Source organism: Centropristis striata, chromosome 10 (assembly GCF_030273125.1).
Source record: "Centropristis striata isolate RG_2023a ecotype Rhode Island chromosome 10, C.striata_1.0, whole genome shotgun sequence".
Lineage (NCBI taxonomy): Eukaryota > Metazoa > Chordata > Actinopteri > Perciformes > Serranidae > Centropristis > Centropristis striata.
In genome coordinates, this window is record NC_081526.1 from 28,124,741 (window position 1) to 28,144,798 (window position 20,058).

The 20,058-nt window shown below is 37.1% G+C and overlaps 1 protein-coding gene across 4 annotated transcripts in view; it reads left to right on the top strand.

Annotated features, from left to right (window-relative positions):
* The first annotated feature begins 4,520 nt into the window (after window positions 1-4,520).
* The window catches only part of pard3bb (par-3 family cell polarity regulator beta b), a 277,646-nt gene continuing 262,108 nt past the window's right edge, over window positions 4,521-20,058 (top strand). For all 4 annotated transcript variants that reach the window (XM_059342439.1, XM_059342435.1, XM_059342437.1 and 1 more), the window contains exon 1: window positions 4,521-5,612. In XM_059342439.1, the coding sequence (XP_059198422.1) occupies window positions 5,493-5,612 (120 nt within the window). In that variant the 5' untranslated portion in view covers window positions 4,521-5,492. The remainder of the gene's footprint in view (window positions 5,613-20,058) is intronic.

Sequence of the window (20,058 nt, forward strand, 5' to 3'; positions counted from 1 at the left end):
TGGCAGGGGGTGATGAAGAGACTTTATGAGTGTGTGTTTCCATATGCATTTGTTACACAAGCAACCTCTCTCCCTTTGCACCCTTAAATTTTTCCATTCTTTCTTTTTTTTTTTTAAGCAGAACATGTTCTACCACCCATATTGATTTGTTTGCCAGGGTCTGGATGCATCTGGCCCAACAGCAGGGGAGCATTCACATCCTAGCATGTTCGCTGTGGTTCATAACAGTTCATAATGGAAGAAGCATGACACAGAACACTGCTGAGGTTAGGATTTTTACCATATGGTAGTGAAGAGAGGGAATGAGCAACCATATGGATCAAGGTTTGAATACAAGTGTGTATATCTCTGAGAGAAAAAAAAAAAGTAGAAACCTGTTCTGGCTGCTGGGTGTAGAGATTAATAACAGTACGCGACAAATCATCTGACTTTAACATGGGAGACAGGTTTCATTTTTGTAACCTTAACTAGTCGTTTTGACCCAAACCACTATGTTTGACCAAGGTGGTCTTACTTTAAATCTACCAAACCTTAACTACACAACCTGCATCCTTAAATCTTCAGGTGACTGTTCCAAAGTCAAGGCTAAAAAACCAAAGGCTTTATCCATCAGAGCACCCGGACTTTGGAACGAGCTGCCCGAGGAGATAAGGTGCACTGAGTCAAACTTCTTTTAAATCACTTCTTAAAACCAACTTTTATAGACTTGCTTTTATGTAATGCTGTCTGTCTCACCACTCCTTTTTACTTCTTTACTCACTTTACCTTTTATTTTCTTTGTATCTGAGAATGTCTTGTGATTGTTGCTGCTCTGTCTTTTATTGTTTTTCTTTTAATGTAAGAATTGTTTTTAGCCTCATGGCATCATTGTCCTTGTGATTAACTGCTCTCTGTTGAAGGACTTTGTAAGCTGCTTTTTTAAAAGGTGCTATATAAATAAAGTTAGTGTTATTATTATTATTATTATTATTATTATTACTATACTGCATCATGAAATGTATTTATTTATCAACCGTGAGTTGTAACGGATTTCAAAGGTATAGGGTCAAATGATGTCATCATCATGTCAGGCCAGGATTTTTTCCTCAGATTTAACAGATTGATAATAAACCAATTCTCAGATATTTAATCCCCAATTTTTACATTTTTTGGTGTATTTGTATTTTGTATGACTGAATGTTTCCAACAATGTCATTAATAGTAAATTCACGTTATTTAATTATAAGTCAAAAATATTAACTCAGACATGGCATAAAAAAGGGGGGTGGGTAGAAAAGCGGGTTAGCCTCTTCCTCTTCAACTTGGCATTTGATTAATTTCCTAAATGATTACTCAAGTATACTTCTAACTTTCAAACTTTCACCAAAGAAGGAAGGAAGAAAATGCATGCATGCACAATGTTCCCCCTCCCTTGAGGTTCATTAGTAGCAATGGAATTCAGTGACCCAGAAACTAAACCTAGCCAAAATCAATTAGCAGACATACACATGCATATATTTGAGCTGCTAATTACAAAGACAAACTCCACCTCAGAGGGAGGGGTTTCCTCTTTGAAGATGAATCAAACTGTGAAAAGCCAAAATGTTTGGTAAATACAGTATTTTTGTTGGCTTCAATGTTATAATGCTGAGCTGGCACCAGCCAGTAGCAGATTTTCCAGGAGACTTATTAGGTTTCAAGGTTTGTAAGACACACATTTGACTGTCTGCTGCATTAATGTGGATTTCTTAAAACTGTGACTGTGACATCTAATTATACCATAGAAATAGCTGTGTCTGTCACTGAATGCATGCCAGCTCTAGGTTATACAAAGGTAAAACAGCATCTATTACTATTTATAATATTTACAATGATATAATTTAATAATTCAGACAGACGGTTGCTCAGTGATGTTTTTTCCTCCAGTATTTTATATGACTAATATTTTATTGATATTTGTCTTTTACAGGAGACAAACGGAAAATACATTTAAAGAAACAAAAGAAGTAGATAAAAATATATATAAAAAAAGAGAAAAGCAAAAAAGAAGCTCATAAGAAGCTCATAATATTTTAAATAAATATATTTAAATATAATATATTTTTTTCCACTTCAATAGGCTGAAATTGATAATAATGGCTATACTTCCTTTTCAAAGCTTCACTGATTAATGTTTGTATTAACAATGGATCAAATTGTTAAGCATAGATCAAAAGAATTAGCAGCTCTACAAAGAGTCTCAGCATCTTCACTGATTTGGAGACCTGAACAAAGCTTAAAGGAAGGTGAATATTACATTCTTCAGGTGGCCACAAACATGACTCCAAATGAATGCTAATGTTGCTTTGTGTCTGCCAGATATGTTAATCTGCCACAACAACGTCATAAGATGATAATACATTCATGTTGTTGTTTTCCGCTTGCTCTAATAGTAGGCTTGAGCGATATAGCCAAAAAATAACATCTCCAATTTTTTCACACCACACTGTCATTTTGTTTCTTAAAAACAACAAAACACTTCAAAAGACAATGGATGGATTTAATATGTTTTCTTTTATTCTGACAATAAAAAATCGTGAACAAAAGCAATCAAACAAGATGCAAATGTGCGATTCTCACTGATAGATAGAGTAAAAATGCTTGGATTTTGAAAAAAATATTTTGTCCGTGTTAATCTCAGGGCTGAATCTCAGATATTCTAATGATTTGATGACTTATTTTATGGGTGCAAAAGCAAAGGCCAGTTCAACATTATGGCCCAGTGTTGAGTGACCTGAAGCATGTCAACTGAATATGCACAGTAATGTTTTTGCTGCTGGCCTTGCCCACAACTTCTGGCTTGGCCCACAAACTCTACACTGTGAGGACGTCACCGATTTACTGATTTTTTAATCACTTTTCAAATATAAAACCACCATTGGTTAAAAAAAAATCATTATAAAAACAGTTATGATGTACCTTGTTTGCAGTGTTATGTAAACAGTTTTACAGATGTCTCCTTTATAATGTTGAACTATGGGGAAAATAATTTTTCTCCAATGCTGGTCAGTGGTGAGGTACCCAATTCTATAACACATTCATGCTTTAGACTCGACCTGAAAAAATAAAAAATACTTGCAACTTGACATGCAGCTTTAACACCAGTGACTCATGATTTCACTTGGATTTGAGCCTTTTGACTTGCAAGAAACTTGATATCTTCCCCTCAGCCATGCTATAGCAATGCTATGAAAGGGCAATGTCTGCACTATTTTTTATGAATCAGTTCATTTGCACCGTTTAAATCTTTTTTTTGGAAAATGTAATATATTATTACTCTGTTGTTTTCAGTGGTGGAATGTAACGTAGTACATTTACTCAAGTACTGAACTTGAGTATAACTTTAATCTACGTGTACTTTACTTGAGTATTTCCATTTTATGTAACTTTATACACTACAGGCCAAAAGTTTGGAAGCAACTTAAATTTTCTGTTCACAATGGCTTTCTTAAAAACCAGTATGTATTATTTGGATTTTTGGATGTGTTTACTGCATTATCATACTTTACCTTTATTGAATTGATCCATTTTCCTCAATTGACCTTTAGGTATACATTGATGTTAGCAGACCATTGCTGAATAAATGTTAACAAAAGAAAAGGACCATGACCCATCTTAAAAGTGCAGTGTAAAAATGCAAAAAAATTTCTTCTTGCAATTAATGTTGGTCTGCACTGAAAAAAGAGAAAGAAATCACAGTAAGTGGTTATTTTTTATTTGCTTCAAACCTTTTGTATTCCTATTTATACTGCTATACATGAATTTGAGCATGAAATATGTTCAGTTACTGCACTGTAAACATATTTCAAATTGCAGTTTCATCATATCGTTAGCCTCATAGCATATTTGCCTAAGTCACATTTGAACGTTTTCGGGAAACAAGAAAGTACACAATTTTTAGTAAGCCCATTGGTATTCTTAATTGATATTGTAACAGTAAGTTCAAATAGAAGTGTGAACAAGTTTGCATAAAAAATTAAACACGTCGATTTCATAACAGATAAAAGTGACTTAGGCAGAATATGCCCTGACTAAGGCAATTTTTCTCTTACATATAAATAATGTAGTTTGGTTTGTATGTAGCCGTAAAAATGCCTAAATCACAGAGATGACTAAGGCAGAAAGTGATTTTGTACTTTAACAAGTGTTCTGATAGGCTGAGAACATAGGCAATAAGGCAGAAAGATGCAGCAGTGGTAGGAGAGTAAAGTTAGGCAGATATCACAATTTGGCCAAAAAATGACTTAGGCAATTATGCTATGAGGCTAACGATATCTGGTTATGTGCAGGGTCCTATATGTTCCCCTGTGGTCGTGTCGATGAAAAATTGTGGCCCCCTCCAGCATTTAAGTTGCCCATCCCTGATCTAAACCTCTGCTGTGTAAAAGTTCTCTACAACTCTCTCTTTCATTGTATTGTGGCAACAATTGGAGTACTTCCCCTTTAAGAGAGTGACAGCAACCAGAGGTGGAGGAGCTGGTCAGGAGCGGACCAGGAGCGGACTGCTGGGAAGGAATCTCTAAACTTTTCCCACACAGTGCTGAGGGACTGTTTACTGTTTAACTTTAACTCCGACTCTTCCCCTGAATGTGAGAGTAACGGGACCGTCGCCACACTCCACAGTGTCGGTGATGAAGTGGATGCTACTGGCCGCCTGGAAGAAGGAAACTTGGAGAGTAAAAACTTGTGGAGTGATGCCGAGCGACTACATCCTCCCTCCAAAGTTCAGCTAACGTTAGCTAGCCTTAACTCAGCAGCTCGCTAACTCTGATGTGAAAGTTAAAAAGAATATGATAAGTGTCTGTTTATCTGTCAAAACACAGTCGTAACACATTAGCTGGCGCAGCGGGAGAAAGCAGAGAGGGTATGTAATGCGTGTGGCAGACTGAAAGCTTTCATCCTTGGCTTGTTTTCCTAGCCAGGTTACAGTATCAAGCTAATCATCTTTAGCCAAGTGGAGCTAGCTGACAGACAGCTAGCCTCTGTCACAGTGAAGTTACCAGACTTAGTTAAAAGTCTGGGAGACATGACATGAAACACACTTCTCCTTTAACGGCTAATCTCCGTCACCAAGAGGCCACAGTACTTTCTTGAACAACTTTATAACTTCCATGGACCAGCTGAGTAGCTGGATGTTACTGGAGGAGATGTGAAGAGGAGAAGGGGAGACAAACCTCCAGCCATAGCTTGAGAAGTTCATTTTAGATAATATAGTTGTTCCTGTAAATGTCATGGACAGACAGTAAACACAATTGAAAGTAAATAGCTCTATTGACTCTGGACCTCTTTGAAAACCAGTGTCACTTTTGGACAAGCTGGTTTGTAAAGTGACCCTAAGCCACTAATCCCACCATTTTCTGTTACATCCCTATTTTGGGCTGCATACTCCAGTTTTAGAACCTTCCTGCATCATAATCACCATTGTTCAACACTCACAACCAGAAGGCCTGCATCTTGGATGAAGTGGAGGTGCTATGATGAAGGTGACGGTGACATTTGGGCAGACAGGTGTGGTGGTGCCCTGCAAGGAGGGCTGGACTGTGAGGGACCTCATCCTGCAAGCCACTCAGAGATACAGAAAACTCCTGGAACAGGTACTGTTTTTTTTTAAAACTTTCTTTTTATTGATTTTTCAGTGAGAAAACAAAACACAAACATATAATTATACACACAGAACAGGTACATCAGACAGGATAATCTACAGCAAAACACAATGGCAGAAATCAGGCTTATGAATCGGGTATAGGGGCTTTAAGGCACCCACATATATATGTATATATATATATATATATATATATATATATATATACTAGGGGAGAAACGCTCCTGACCCAGGGGGAAAATACAATAATATAAAATAAAAAATACAGATTTTCCCACATAGAATATGCAATCACCTCACATATATGTAGTCCCTCCATTTCTTCCAGTATCGGTCACCTTTTTCAGTATTGTATCTCAGAGAAAATGTTAATCTTTCCATATTATAGATTTCTTCTATTATTCGTATCCAGTATGAAATTGTCAGACACTCCTTGCTCAGCCATTTCCTGGTTATTGCCTTTTTGCTACTGGAACAAGTCCTGTTTGAAGTTTAAAATGCACCTTTTAATTACCTCTTACTTGTCACCATACCAGACGTTTTAACTGATATAAAGCACATGTATAAAAAAACCCCTCAATACAGTACAGTGGCAAAAAGATATATAGATATTTTTCTTCTATTTTTATATGTTGATGCACACAGTGCTGGCAGAGAAAACGTCACTGAACACAAATCACTGCAAAGTTGTTTTTCTTTCCTGCTGTTTTCTATGTGCAGCATTTGGTCAGAAATCTGATTGTAGATCTCTACTAATGAATATAAATATCTTGGCGTTTCTAAATATTATTACTTTTGACAACCTAAGCATTGACAATAAGCCTCTTTGGAAAGAAGGCAATATTATGGCATAGAACTGTATGTTTTAGTATAGCTGCTGTAAATCCAGGCAGGGGTTTGTTATTATTATAATAAACAAACAATTCCTTGCTCAGTACACAAACATGAGAGAAATGTTTTTGAGGGATATGCAGCCATAAAATGAGAGAAAGAGATGACTCATGTATCCAGCCAGGGCTAAGCATTTCTTCATATACTTTGTGACTGGTGCCAGTACAATACTGGGTTTTTGCTACCAAAACAGTAGTTGTTATTAATGTTAACATAACAGTTTTTAAGCTTGCTATTTCAGTAGGACTATGATTTGAAAGAATTTCTCGACGGATACTGTTTCAGGTAGTACAGTTGAACTATTTGGAAAAATATCTTATTCTATTACTGATATTGCAATTACAATATGAATTTCTATGATGGAGGGAGTGATCAGTTTTCCATCTTTATTCTAATTTTCTTCGAAAATATATAAAAAGTGATCATGGTGTGATTTTTTTTCCCCTTAAGACTGAAGAATACGATTTTTGGGCCATGAAATCTCTGCAGCACCACAATACTTAATTTAGAATGATGTTTAATCACATATTTTGTGAGTGGCAATCATTCCAGTTGTGAAATTTTCAAGAAGTTTCATTTTCACAGATAGCAAGTAGTCCAAGAATAAGAACAAAAGCATGAACAAATGTAATTTAAACCCTTTCAAAATTTCTATTTGACCTCTGAGTCATCAGTTAGCTACATTATTCATTGTCAGAAATAGTTTTGTAATAAAGTGGTTAGATTTTTATGAACTCCTGAAAGACTTAGAAAGGAGGCGAGATAACTTTTTATGAAATGGCACTTTCATAACATTCAAGGTTTCCCCTGAAGTCATAAAAGAATAATCGGATGCTCTGTCATTTTTATATCATGAAAGGGCCATATGATTTTCACATCGCAAAGTCTTGGGAAATTAGACAAAGCCGTGGAGGTCCAGCTCTCCATAATTGCTGTATAAAAAATTAAAAAGCATATCTGATGTGAATTGTGATGGTCCAGACAGGAGCAGGCATGAGTCGATTCCACTTCGGTTGTGAGTGTAAAATGCAAATGACTCCCTCTTGTGATTCCTTTATGACTGCTGTTGATTCCCTGCGCTGCTCTCAGGGCAGAAACCTTGTGACCCCCATCAGACGACCAAATCTTCTCAGTGACTCGATTCATATTGGCTCCATTATTCAAAGAGCACACCAGTCATATAGATAGTTGATGTCAGTTGTGATTGAGAAGTGATTTTGAAGTTTTATTTGTGTTTATGTGGAACAAACACAGAAACCACACTTGGAGATGGACTCCTTTTTTCCCACTCTTTTTTTCCTGCTCCTTCTACCTTTTTGGCTTCTTTATCTGCTGCCATCCACCTGTATATCAACCCGTCCCACTCAGTTCTCCTTGTGTTTTGCCCCTTCGTGTTATTTATCATCCTTTTCAGCTCACAAATCCATCACTTCTTCACTTTCTACATAGCTGGAACACTTGCTTCCCTTTTATTTCACCTCTTCTTCCGCTTTAAACACTTCCCCCTTCACGTCATGTTCTTCTTTATGAAAAATCGCTGTTCCTCCCTGAAGTAGAGACTAATAGTGTACATGTTAAATGTTTTAGGTTTCTATACTAACAACATAGGCACATTTGTGTAGGCAGGAGCTTTTGTTCCAGGTAGTGTTATTTTAGGTATTCAAATAAAGGCTCTCACGATATCAGATTTCACAACATTTTTATCATGACCAAAATAATTCAGTATCTACTGAAAAAATGCTATCAGTCAAATTCATCTTTAGTTTGAGTTTTGTGTATTTTTTGGCAAATTACTTACTCTCTTACTCAAAATATGAGTGTAGGGAGGTGGAGAGAGATTAGTAACCTTAACTGTACAAAAACAAGAAACGTAAATGAGGTACCATATAATTTTCACAATATCTTAAATGTGTTATAATAACATGATATTAATATTTAATTTTTTAAACATCATGGTTGTTTTCAATACTGGTATATAACAATGCCAATAGTTCAAATTCAAAATTTCAATTATTTTGAATATATATACTGCAATGATATTGCAATTATTTTGCACATTACTCAAATCTGAATGATTTGTTGTATCATATGTTTCTGATCTGGGCAGCCCACAAAAAACGGACCCAAGTTGTCCTACGTCACAGTTTGTGGGTTGGAAGGAACTCCATATACCTAATTGTGTATATTTCTTTCATGATATGTCACCTTTAAACCTCTACATAAGTTTTTAGGTATTTACATTGATAGCTGTTAGATGTGGGGGGAAAAAATCGATACAGTATTTTGCGTGGCAATATTATATTGATCCATGGCCGCCAAGGATCGATATTTAGCGTTGCGGCGGATCAGTATTCTCGCCATTTTTTTTTTTTTTTTCTGAGGCCGTAGCTGAATCACTTTTAGGAATATCCTGAAAATACTGGTATCATATGAAACTAGAAGGTCTAAGGAAAAGTCAAGATATCGTGTCGGGAAGTTGTCGAAATAACACTGCAAAGATTTTAAGTTTTACTTTTTTATGTGTCATTCAAAAAAAAATTCAGAGCATTGGGTTTAAAGTTGAGGAAAGTTTGATAAAATGCTGCACTTGTTGTCGTCCATACATGTTTGATATCAGTTGAGTTCAGTTTGACTGAATACTTTGTTGGTCAGTCTGTGGGTTTGACTCTCATTGTGGAGAAATAAAAAGACTGAAGTGAGATGAACAGACTGAGAATTTTCTCTTATTTGACAAAACAATTCTTGATTGAATTTTATTTTATGGACACAAAATGAAGTTAAACAGTTAAATCGCAATATATTGTATCACTATGCTCACCATATCACAAAATGCTTAAAATCGCAATAAAATCCTATCGTGACTCAAGTATCGGGATCTTGTAGCTGTTGACTGTCATCTGAAGGACTACTTTTTCACAGTAGACATTTTGGTATGTTGCAGCAGTAAACAGCCCAGGTGTAATTGATAACATTTAAAGCGACTGCATTCCACTTAGGTGAGCTAGTACCTGGTCCTAGTATTGTTTATACTGGCCTGCAGGCTTGGCTCACTGGGACACTTGATGAATTACATTTATTTTCCCTTTTCGGCCATGAAAAATGGTCAAATAGAAAGACAACAAGGAGATATATAATGATTTCTTAGCAACAGATGAATTGAAAATTTAATTTGACTAAAATAACGAAAGGTTAATGCATGTCTTTTTACAATGCAGTTTATCTCAGATGTAACACAAGGGCAGCAACAGTTTAGGTGTTATTAATGTTTACTGAGAGGCAGAGTGAGAGCTCCAGGTGTGTTTTCCTGCAGCAGCAGCGTGTGTAATGATGCACCTCCCTGCTCTATCGATTCAGTCTCTGAGTGTTTAAATACTTTGCTTCCTGTATGTGTGAATGAAATGCCTTGTTAAGCACATGCACTCTGTGTGTGTTTCTGGCCTGCCCTTGGCTTCTATCTCTTACTTCTCTCTCCCACACCTTTGTCAGCACTTCAGTCTCTCCTCCTCTCACCATGTTGACATTGCCCTTTGTAATGTCTGTTTTTACTTCTCCTTCCGCCCTCATTCTTCCCACTTTTTGATAGTTTTGGCCTCTTTCTCATCCTCTTGTTTGTTGTTTGACATTTTAAATATTCTCAACACTTTTTTCATAACTCCACCTTTACCTCCTTTGTCTGCCCGCTCCTCTTCCTCCCCTCCCTCGCTCCTCCTCGTAGAAAACGTATTCTCCCTAATTGCTTCATCTCATCCCCTCTTCTCCTTTTGTGTTTGTTTCTCTCTGTATTTTCCTCACTCTCTTCCCATCACTCATTCATTTCCCTGCAACGCTAATCTGTTGTAGCTGTGTAATTATGGCTGTTAATGTGTTCCAGGATTAGAAAGCCAGGATGTGTGTGTGTGTTGAAGAGCAGTCCAGTCCCTAATCCTCCCTCCCAGTGCTAGGCAAATCATGTTTTTAAATTGTCACAGAGACAGCTTGCTTTCTGTCTGACTCCCTCTCTCTCTTCCCCTCCTCCCTATCTGCTACATCCTACTCAGAAAGTATGCTGCTTGTATTAAAAACATTTTTTTAATCTTGTGTGTTCCACTGTAGCTAACTGACACTGGCAGTCCCCTTTATCAGCTCCTTTGTTAGGAGTTCCCACAGTGGTGCTTAAGAGAAGCAAACACTTAGAAAAGGTATTTAAGCTACACTTTAGTGAAGGGATCCACAAGGTTTAGTCTTAAGTTGAGTTTCAGAGAGGATTTATTTTCAGTTTTAGTTACATTTTCTTTTCTTTTGGTTTCACATTGATCGTAGTCTAATTATTAGAATTTGTATACCCCTTTGTGTTTCCCAGTATGGAACCAAAGGGGCATAGGAGAGACATATGGGATTAGAAAGTGAAAGGCAATAAAAGAGGGCTAATGTGTTTTACGTATGCTACACTAGACTTTTGTTATACTACTGCATTTAAAAATATCCCCCAAGTTTTCTATAGACTCTTATGTAAAGCTCTTTTCAGAGTGAATTCTCGCTCCACAAAATACTGAATACAACCATGTTTGGCTAGCCTGTTTTAGAACATTACTTATTGACAGACAATAAGCTAAGGCAATTTAAAATGAAGCTCAATAAGGACGGATTGAAACTTAAAGAATATTTTGGCATTGTTACGTTACGTTTCTGCAAACCACAGATATGTCAAAGTATGGCTTTTAAAAATGGTGCATGTTGTTGTTGCGTTGAGTACTACGTCACGTCCCACTTAGCGTTCTATCCAATCAGCAACCAGGCTTTTTTCGGGGGAGAAAAAATGGCCAGTCAAATGGCTGCTAGTGCAGCTCACATCAAATTAGGGGCATTTTGGCAAGGGAGACCCGCCTCATTCTGGGAATTCGACTTTTTTTTTTTTTTAACAATGTTTTTATTAATTTTCAATAACTCACCACACTAGCCACACAATGAAAAGCAGGCAAAGCCCACTGCACACACATACACACAAAATAATACAATAAAATAAAAAAATACATAATATAAAATAACAATTACCACAAATGATAAAAAATAATAATAGTTACACTCACTAGGCTTACAGATAAATATAATCTACTGTTGCTTGAGTCCATTAAGGGTGGCCACACCTCTTCAAATTCTTGCACTTTACCCCTAATTACATAGGTTAGATTTTCTAATGTAACACACATTGCCATTTCTCTAATCCAAGATTGTGTAGAAGATACTTCAGTCTCACTCCAAGATAGTGCAACCATCCTCCTGGCCTACAGGAGGCCAAAGTTGATCAGTCTTACACTTAGAATTAACAGAAAAGCAATCAGGGTATATCCCTAAATTACAAAGTTTTGCTATGCAAGGTACCTGAATACCTGTGATTATACTTAGAGGGCGGACTTCCCTTTTCCAAAAAATCTACCATGTCAGGTGACCATTTGTTGAGTTTCTCAGGGTTTATGTATGTCCTCATTTTATGTATGTCCTTATTGGGTATTCAACTTTAGTGGAAATGCACCTTTAGGTATAATTTGCTTGTAGGAGTGAATGAGAGTGTGAATGTTTGTCTGTCTCTGTGTGTCAGCCCTGCGATAGTCTGGTGACCATTTAAGGATAATCAATGAATGGATGAATAAATGACTGAATGAATAATACAGCCAATACTAATCTGATTAAGCATACCTTTTTAAATGTAGCTCTAATGCAACCACTCTTAGTGTGTCAAACTACAGGTTGGAGGTGTACAGTTGAAGTGAGAAGACAGGTCAGTGAGTAGGCTGTCACTCAGCAAGTGTGTCATTATTGGCTAAATTGTCTTCCACCTTACTCAGTAGATCCTGGAACTAAGTGCACCATGATCTGTAATTATTTGTTATAAAACCAAGAAGCAAAGACGGCTGGCTGACAGCTATAATATGGAGCCATCGCCCCTGATGGATGAATGTCGAGCCATAGCACAAACTGTGGAAGGGGAAAAGGAGAATGAACGTTGTATTAAAGTAAAATTGAAACAATAATACACAAGGTTCTTGTAGAGAGGTAGCAGAGAGAGAAAACGAATAAAGCTTTTGAAATAATCAAAGCAAAGATGATGAATGTAAACAGGGTGATAACTGGCACAACATGGCAAAGAGGAAGAATGGCCAGGGAGGGAAGGAGGGAGGAGAGGTTGTTTTTCAAGGGGAGTTGTCAGGAAGTTATCAGCTTGTTGACAGACTTCTTAATTACCTCTGGACAAACAGACGAGTGTGCACTTGTGTGTTTGTGGGTGCTTGTTTATGTGGTTCAGGATTAGCTGGTGGATTCTATGTAATACCAACTGGACAATCGCATCAACATATCAGTGTGTATATTCAATTGAAACGTGATCAGATTTTATCTTCATTTCACAAAATATTGTTGCTAAAGGTGTAGTGTGTGGTCCACATATGGCCATGAGTATAGAAACTGTGACTGAAGACTTTTGAAAGCTGTTTTTGTGTGTACTCATGCTCATATAGAGCGTAAGGTGCATGTGTATGAAAGGTTTCCTGCCTATGTGGGTGTGTGCTGTACTTTCATTATCCAGGGCAGGAATGCTGATGAGGCGTGGCCAAACAAGCTGATAAAATCGTAAAACATCCTGGGCCCATGCCAGAGCATAGGCAATTATTTCTGAGTGAGGGAGGAGCAGGGAGGAGACGCGTGCCGCTTTCTCTGTAGGCTAACCTCAGGAATGTGTTGATCCAGCCTGAAACCTATTCTATTCTATTCTATTCTATTCTATTCTGTTCTGTTCTGTTCTGTTCTGTTCTGTTCTGTTCTATTCTATTCTATTCTATTCTATTCTATTCTATTCTATTCTATTCTATTCTATTCTATTCTATTCTATTCTATTCTATTCTATTCTGTTCTGTTCTGTTCTGTTCTGTTCTGTTCTGTTCTGTTCTATTCTATTCTATTCTATACTGGTTGTTCTTTTCTATTGAATTCTGTTCTGGTTGTTATATTCTATTCTATTCTGTTCTGGTTGTCCTTTTCTACTCTACTCTATTCTGGTTCTTCTTTTCCATTCTGTTCTACTCTACTCTGTTCTAATATGTTCTATTCCAATTAAACTATTTTTGTTATTTTCTATTATATTATGTTCTATTCTGTTTATATATTTTCTGTTTGTTCTACTCTACTCTACTTTTCTCTTCTCTACTCTACTCTGTTATTTCTTTTTCTCTTCTACTCTGTTCTATTCTATTCTATTATTTATTCTTTTCTATTCCATTTTACTCTATTCCATTTTACTCTGTTCTATTCTACTCTACTCTACTCTGTTCTATTCTGTTATTTTCCAATTCCATTCTTTTTTATTCTATTCTATTCTGGTTATTCTTTTCTATTCTCTTCTTTTCCAATTAAACTGTTTTTGTTATTTTCTATTATATTCTGTTCTATTCTGTTCTATTCTTTTCTGTTCCAATTACATACTTTTTTGTTATTTTCTATTCTATTTGTTCTGTTCTGTTCTATTATATTCTGTTTATTATTTTCTATTCCATTCTAGTCTTCTCTTCTCTGTTCTATGCTGTTCTATTCTATTCGCTATTTTCTATTCTATTCTTTTTATTCTATTCTATTCTATTCTATTCTATTCTACTCTTCTGTTCTACTCTGTTCTATTCTATTGTTTTTTTTTATTAAAGATTATTTTTTTGGCATTTTGTTGCGTTATTGATAGTGAGAGATAGAAAGGGGGTGATAGAGGGGAAGACATGCGGCAAAGGGAGCTCAGGCCGGATTCGAACCCGGCTCCGCCGCAGCACACGGCATACATGGTTAGCGCTCTACCGGTGTGAGCCACCGGGACGCCCCTGTTCTATTCTATTGTTTTCGGTTCAGTTCTATTATATAATAATCTGTTCTATTCTGTTCCTTTTTTATTGTATTCTACTTGTTATGTAGGGTGTAATGGCACACATGCTTTTCCAAATAGCCTGACAAGCTCAAGGCAACAATAGATGCCCTTATATGCAGATCATCCTGGCTGGTACATTTTACCATTTGTTTATTGTAATGTTTTACATGCCATGTGAATGATCAAAGGACGGCTGCTCACCAGACACTGAATTATTTTTAGTAAAGAAACTAATGAACCATCAAGATAAACCTAACTTTGCCAAAGTGAGTGAAGAATGACCTCATGCACAGCTAAAATACGGAATGCTGAAATGTTAACATGATGGTTACCATGGCATTTCTGCCAACAGTTGCTTTGCTTTGCACAGAAACAAGCTTTGTTACTGCGAGGTCACCAGATGGGTCAGGAGACAATTTGACTCACATTTTGTTATTTTTCCACATAATTAGGTGCTGCATCAGTACTCACTGCCTCTACTAAATATTTTTTATAGCAATCATACTTAACATTACAAGCATAACTGACCTGCTTGATGAAACTGTGATCATTTCCAACCTCTCAGATTTGGAATATAGGGCCTAACTATTAAAAACTGTATTTCTTCTACAATTGATGTGAACATTTTATTCTGACAGAATGACCTCCAGAGTTAGCTGTTATGCAGTGTACCCAAGTCCACTTCTTTGCAACAACAGCCTGCATACCAAACTCTTGTGTCAACTGACACACTCAAAAGGCTTACTGTTCAGAGATAAAGAACGGGGGAGAGGAGGGAGGTTAAGCACACACCTGACGACACTGAATAATCTACACAGAGTTTTTTGGTAAGGTTTAACCACAACCTAATAATAATTTCTAGATCATTTCCTGAGAATAGAATACCTAAAATGTCCCAAGATTATCTGTTATAGTATCAGGCAGTGTATTAAGTGCTAATCCCCCTGATTTTCCGATTAGATCAGTGTGTTTACAACCCTTATCTTTAGTCCTACAATATCTGAGTGTCCCTCTAGGTTTTGAAACTGTCAGACTTGGAGGCACAGGGTTCCTGCAGTTCACAAAAATATGTAACACATTATCCATGCACTCCCCCCTGAATATCAGATTAGATCAGTGTGCTCACTGCTCTTATCTCTCTACCTCTCCATCGCTTGTCGTCTTAGCTGTATGGCTTACCTACTGTAACAAGAGATCAAAGGGGGCTGGTGACCTAAAAACAACAGCAGGTCACCAAAAAAATGAGGCTGTTGGATGTTGGTGTATTCTTTCCTTCTATCACCATTTTTGCGCATATTTCCGTTAGTAAGTAAAACATAATATTTGATTGTAATTATTGCTGTTTTCACTACCTTGTGCACTGACAGAAGTTGGATAGTTGTAATGGTAACTGATTAATTTATTGGTTTACCATTCATTAATGTGTTTTTTTTTATCTAGAATTATTTTGAAGATGTTATTAAGAGTAACCACCCATTAGAGGTGAGAATCCCCACAGGCCCCGCGATACGATTTTATCCCAATACTTGAGACACGATACGATATTATTATGATTTTAAGCATTTTGCAATATGTTGAGTATTGGGATACAGTATATTGCGATTTAACTATTTAACTGCATTTTTTATCCAAAAAATTAAATTAAATCAAGAATTGTTTTGTCAAATAAGAGAAAAGTCTGTTCATCTCAATTCAGTTTCTATTTCTCCACAATGAGAGTCAACTTGTGGGAATCCAGAGAGCCTATTTTCATTGAGATAGCTTTACATCAGAGGTCACATTACCATTTCGAAAATCAGTTTCTCAAATCTAGAGGTTAGGAATCAGGCTTGAAACTGGAAGGTCACTGGTTCTAATCTCAGGACTGACAGGTCAAGAACTGAAGTACCCTTGAGCAAGGCACCTAATCCCCTGCTCTTTGCATGGTGTGTTCACTTGTGTGTAAAAAAAGGATGGATTAAATGCAGAGGTTGAATTTCCCCATTGTGGGATTGATAAAGGATAAGTCTTAATCTTAAATTTCTCTCTCTAAAGGCCATCACTTCTAAAGAAATATCTAGCTTGCAAGGCTTTGCATTTCTCGTCTGAGATGGTTTAAAATGACATGAGTGGGGAAAGCAAACACCTTGGCTTTTATATGTAATCCTAAATATTCAGGTTTTGCTTGATAAATAACTCATGTGGTTATTAATAATCATCAATAGATTTTTCTCAATTAACTAATGGTTTTGGCTAATGCAGTAGCTTTGCAAAAATAGAAAAAAAGAAAAAGAAAAACGAAGTTGAACATTTTCTTCATCCAACATAATGCATTATATTGCACTAGTGCTAGATTAGTCACCACACTGAGTGGGCAAACTGCCCTGAAGCCCCAGATCCCCAAGGTCCCCCAAAGCCCCATGTTTACGGTGTGTCAATTGGTTTGTTATAATTTGATGAATTGCTAATTATTTTGGGACCGTGCACCTCTAAGGCACAGTATTAACTGAAATGAAAAGCGTAATGTATAGCCTGCTGTGTGAACTGTACACAGCAGGGTCCCGCAGGGCACCTTAGGGCTCTGATGTGGATGTGATGACCGGAGCGGGCTTTGTTGACATAAAAGACGTTTTTCTTCCCTGTAAGTTCATTTCATAGAACATAAGCTGGGAAGTAATGTTTCACCATAAACAAGCCAATGAAAATGTTGCTCTTAATGTTGCTCTGTAGTCTAGTTATCGATTAAGAATGTAAAACATGGCGGAGTTTATCTTTTTGTCAAGGTGTAGTTGGTGAATTTGCTTGCGCAGTGACTCACTATTTGTGTGGGGATGATGGAATGAGGACTTGTTATTAAACCAGTGTAGGCAAAATGAAACACTTTTGGGAGTCATTCTGAAGCCCAAGCTGTAATAAAAACACTAGTCTTTGTGAGATGTTATGTGCAAAGCTGAGGGTAGAAAGGACACAGAATAATTTAAATGACACTTTGGCACTGAAAAATTCCCTAGTAGTCATAAAAACATTCACGTTGTCCCAGAGTTAATATGCCCCACAAGCCTGATTGATAGTGCTCAAGGAAGATAAACACTAGCTGTGCAAAAAGGGGAAAATAAAACAATGTAAACACCATGGTTAAAAATGTCTCTCTCTTGTACATCTGGTCTGGGTGTCAGCCAAGTCAGTGTTACAATAGAGTCATACAATGGATTCCAGCAAGGAGAAGGGAGGGAGGGAGAGGGAGAGACAATTTAACACTACAAAAAGCCACAATGTCAGAGTGTTGTGTAACAGTCATGGTTGTAAATCCATTGAAATGTGTTTTTGTGTGACATTATAGAAGCATGTGTTTTGTTTAAATGGGCTCAGGCTATATTTAGAATAGCTATATTCAAAGAATAGCTAGAATCTAGATCAAACTTATGTTTTGCTCATGTAACAATATTAATAAAGATTGTATCTTGGTCCACATGTTTATAAAGTACTGTAAAACAGAAGTCTGGTAAATAGCAGTTTTTACTACACAGTTATTGTGTCATCAAAGCATCAACACTGCCACTCTCTATGTGTTATTTTCAACTATTAGGAAAAGTTGGACATTGCTACAAAATTGACATATAAAGCAGAACCATTTTACAGTAACTATAAAACGATCGTGAAATCCCATTGGCTATAGGTCTGACAACGATTAGCCCAAGACTTCCCTTACAGTCTGACAGCAACTTGAGATTCAAGAAGGGAGTTTCTCAGCACTATGACCCGAGTATTTCTCTGTATATGAATCAGATGCATCAAGAGCTACATTAAAAAAAAGCTTAATTGTTGTCAGACTTTAGCCAAAGTGTTCCAAGATTGCATTTTTGCCAATGCCTTCAGCCTCTTTGGTGTTCCACATGGACTGTTTACTTGCATGAAACCAAAGCCTGTTCAAACAAGCTTGGTCAGTACAACTTGGACCAAAAAATGACCACATATGAAAACCAGAATGCTTCTGTTACCCGTGCATACAATGCAGAATCTGTTAGAAATTTATGTTTGAAAAAAACTCCAAAGATGAATTACTTTATTAATCCCACAATGGGGTAATTCAAGCTCTACATTTAACCCATCCATTTTTACCCACAAGTGTAAGGAGCAAGTGGGCAGCACATTACTACCACTGTGTGGGAGGTTTAGGTGCCTTGCTCAAGGGCACTTCAGCCCTTGACCTGTCAGTCCTGGGATTCGAATCGGCGACCCTCTGTTTACAAGCCTGATTCCTAACCTCTAGGCCACGGGCTGCAGTGTTCACCACTGAAAGCGGTTTCAAAATGTTAATGAACAGTCAAGTTACATGTCAAAAACTTCTTTAAGACTCCAAAAGTTTCTACTTTATAAAGTAGTTATTGAGAAGCAATGACATGTCCCCTGCTGGTTTGTTGATATTTATTTAGTGCAGGTCATATATGTCTGCCTCTAACCAGATCTCATTTGAAAATATACAGAAATATTTTTCATGATATATGTATTATTTAAAAAAGGTCAAATAAGTAGTTTAAGAGTTTTGCTGCAGAGCTGAGTTCAGTAAGAGGTACTGGCATTGAGACTTGCAGTGATATCCAGAGAGCATAGCACCTTGCTCCATCTTACCCTCTCCCTGATGGGAGTTTTTGAAAAGCATTGACAAGCACCTGACCCTGAAAGAGTGATTTAATGGAGCAGCTCCCTGTAACGTTTTTGAGTCATACCTTTCCTTAGGCTGTTTGTGGTTTTGTGTGTGTCTGTGTGTGTGTGTGTGTCTGTGTGTGTGTTTTGTCTCAGTATGTTGTTCAACAACCAGCTCTATGTAGTCAGCTGTCTGGTGCAGTGTCGATGTCATTAATCACAGACCCAACACAGCGGAGAAAGGGAATGGGGAGGGAGAGAGAGAGGGCCTGGCTGGAGTTGTAATCTGTACAAGGCACCTAGGGAAAGATGTGGGAGATGTAAGGAGGAAAAGAACAAAGAAAGAGGCAGAAATGGGAGAGGGAGTTGAGCAGGGAGAGGTATATAAATGAGGAGAGCAGGGAAGGACTTGGTGACCAGTAGTGGAGGGCTTGTTCTGCGAGCATTGGTTTCATTCTGCTCTAAGTCACCATGAAATATAAAATGACTTATTTTTTGTTTACCTAAGTTTCTGTACTTGTTTCTCTGTCATGTATTCATCAGGTTAAAAACAAATGAAAACACATTCTGTTGTCATACCCTTGTCAACATGGTCTCACAGGAATCCATGAAATAGCCACGGAATCACTCAAATTTCTGTGAAACTGACACGGATTTCGCTACAATGCAAGTTAATGACAGTCATATCCCATGGCTATTCCAACATACAAAGTGATTATGTACATATACTGAGTGAATATTTAGAAAATAAAACATATATTTCTCGCTAGAAATGTGATTAAAATCCATTTTATGCAAAATGTTTTTTGTTCTGACCGCCGGGACCTTAAAAGTCACGTGACTTGGAACAAACCAATAGGAAAAAATATCCATGGAATAGCAACGGGATATGACTGTCATTAACTTGCATTGTAGCGAAATCCGTGTCAGTTTCACAGAAATTTGAGTTATTCCGTGGCTATCCCACGGATTTTGAGTTAAGCGAATCCATGGCTATTTCACGGATTCCTGTGAGAACAGGTTCCCCTTGTCTAGTGTCTTATGA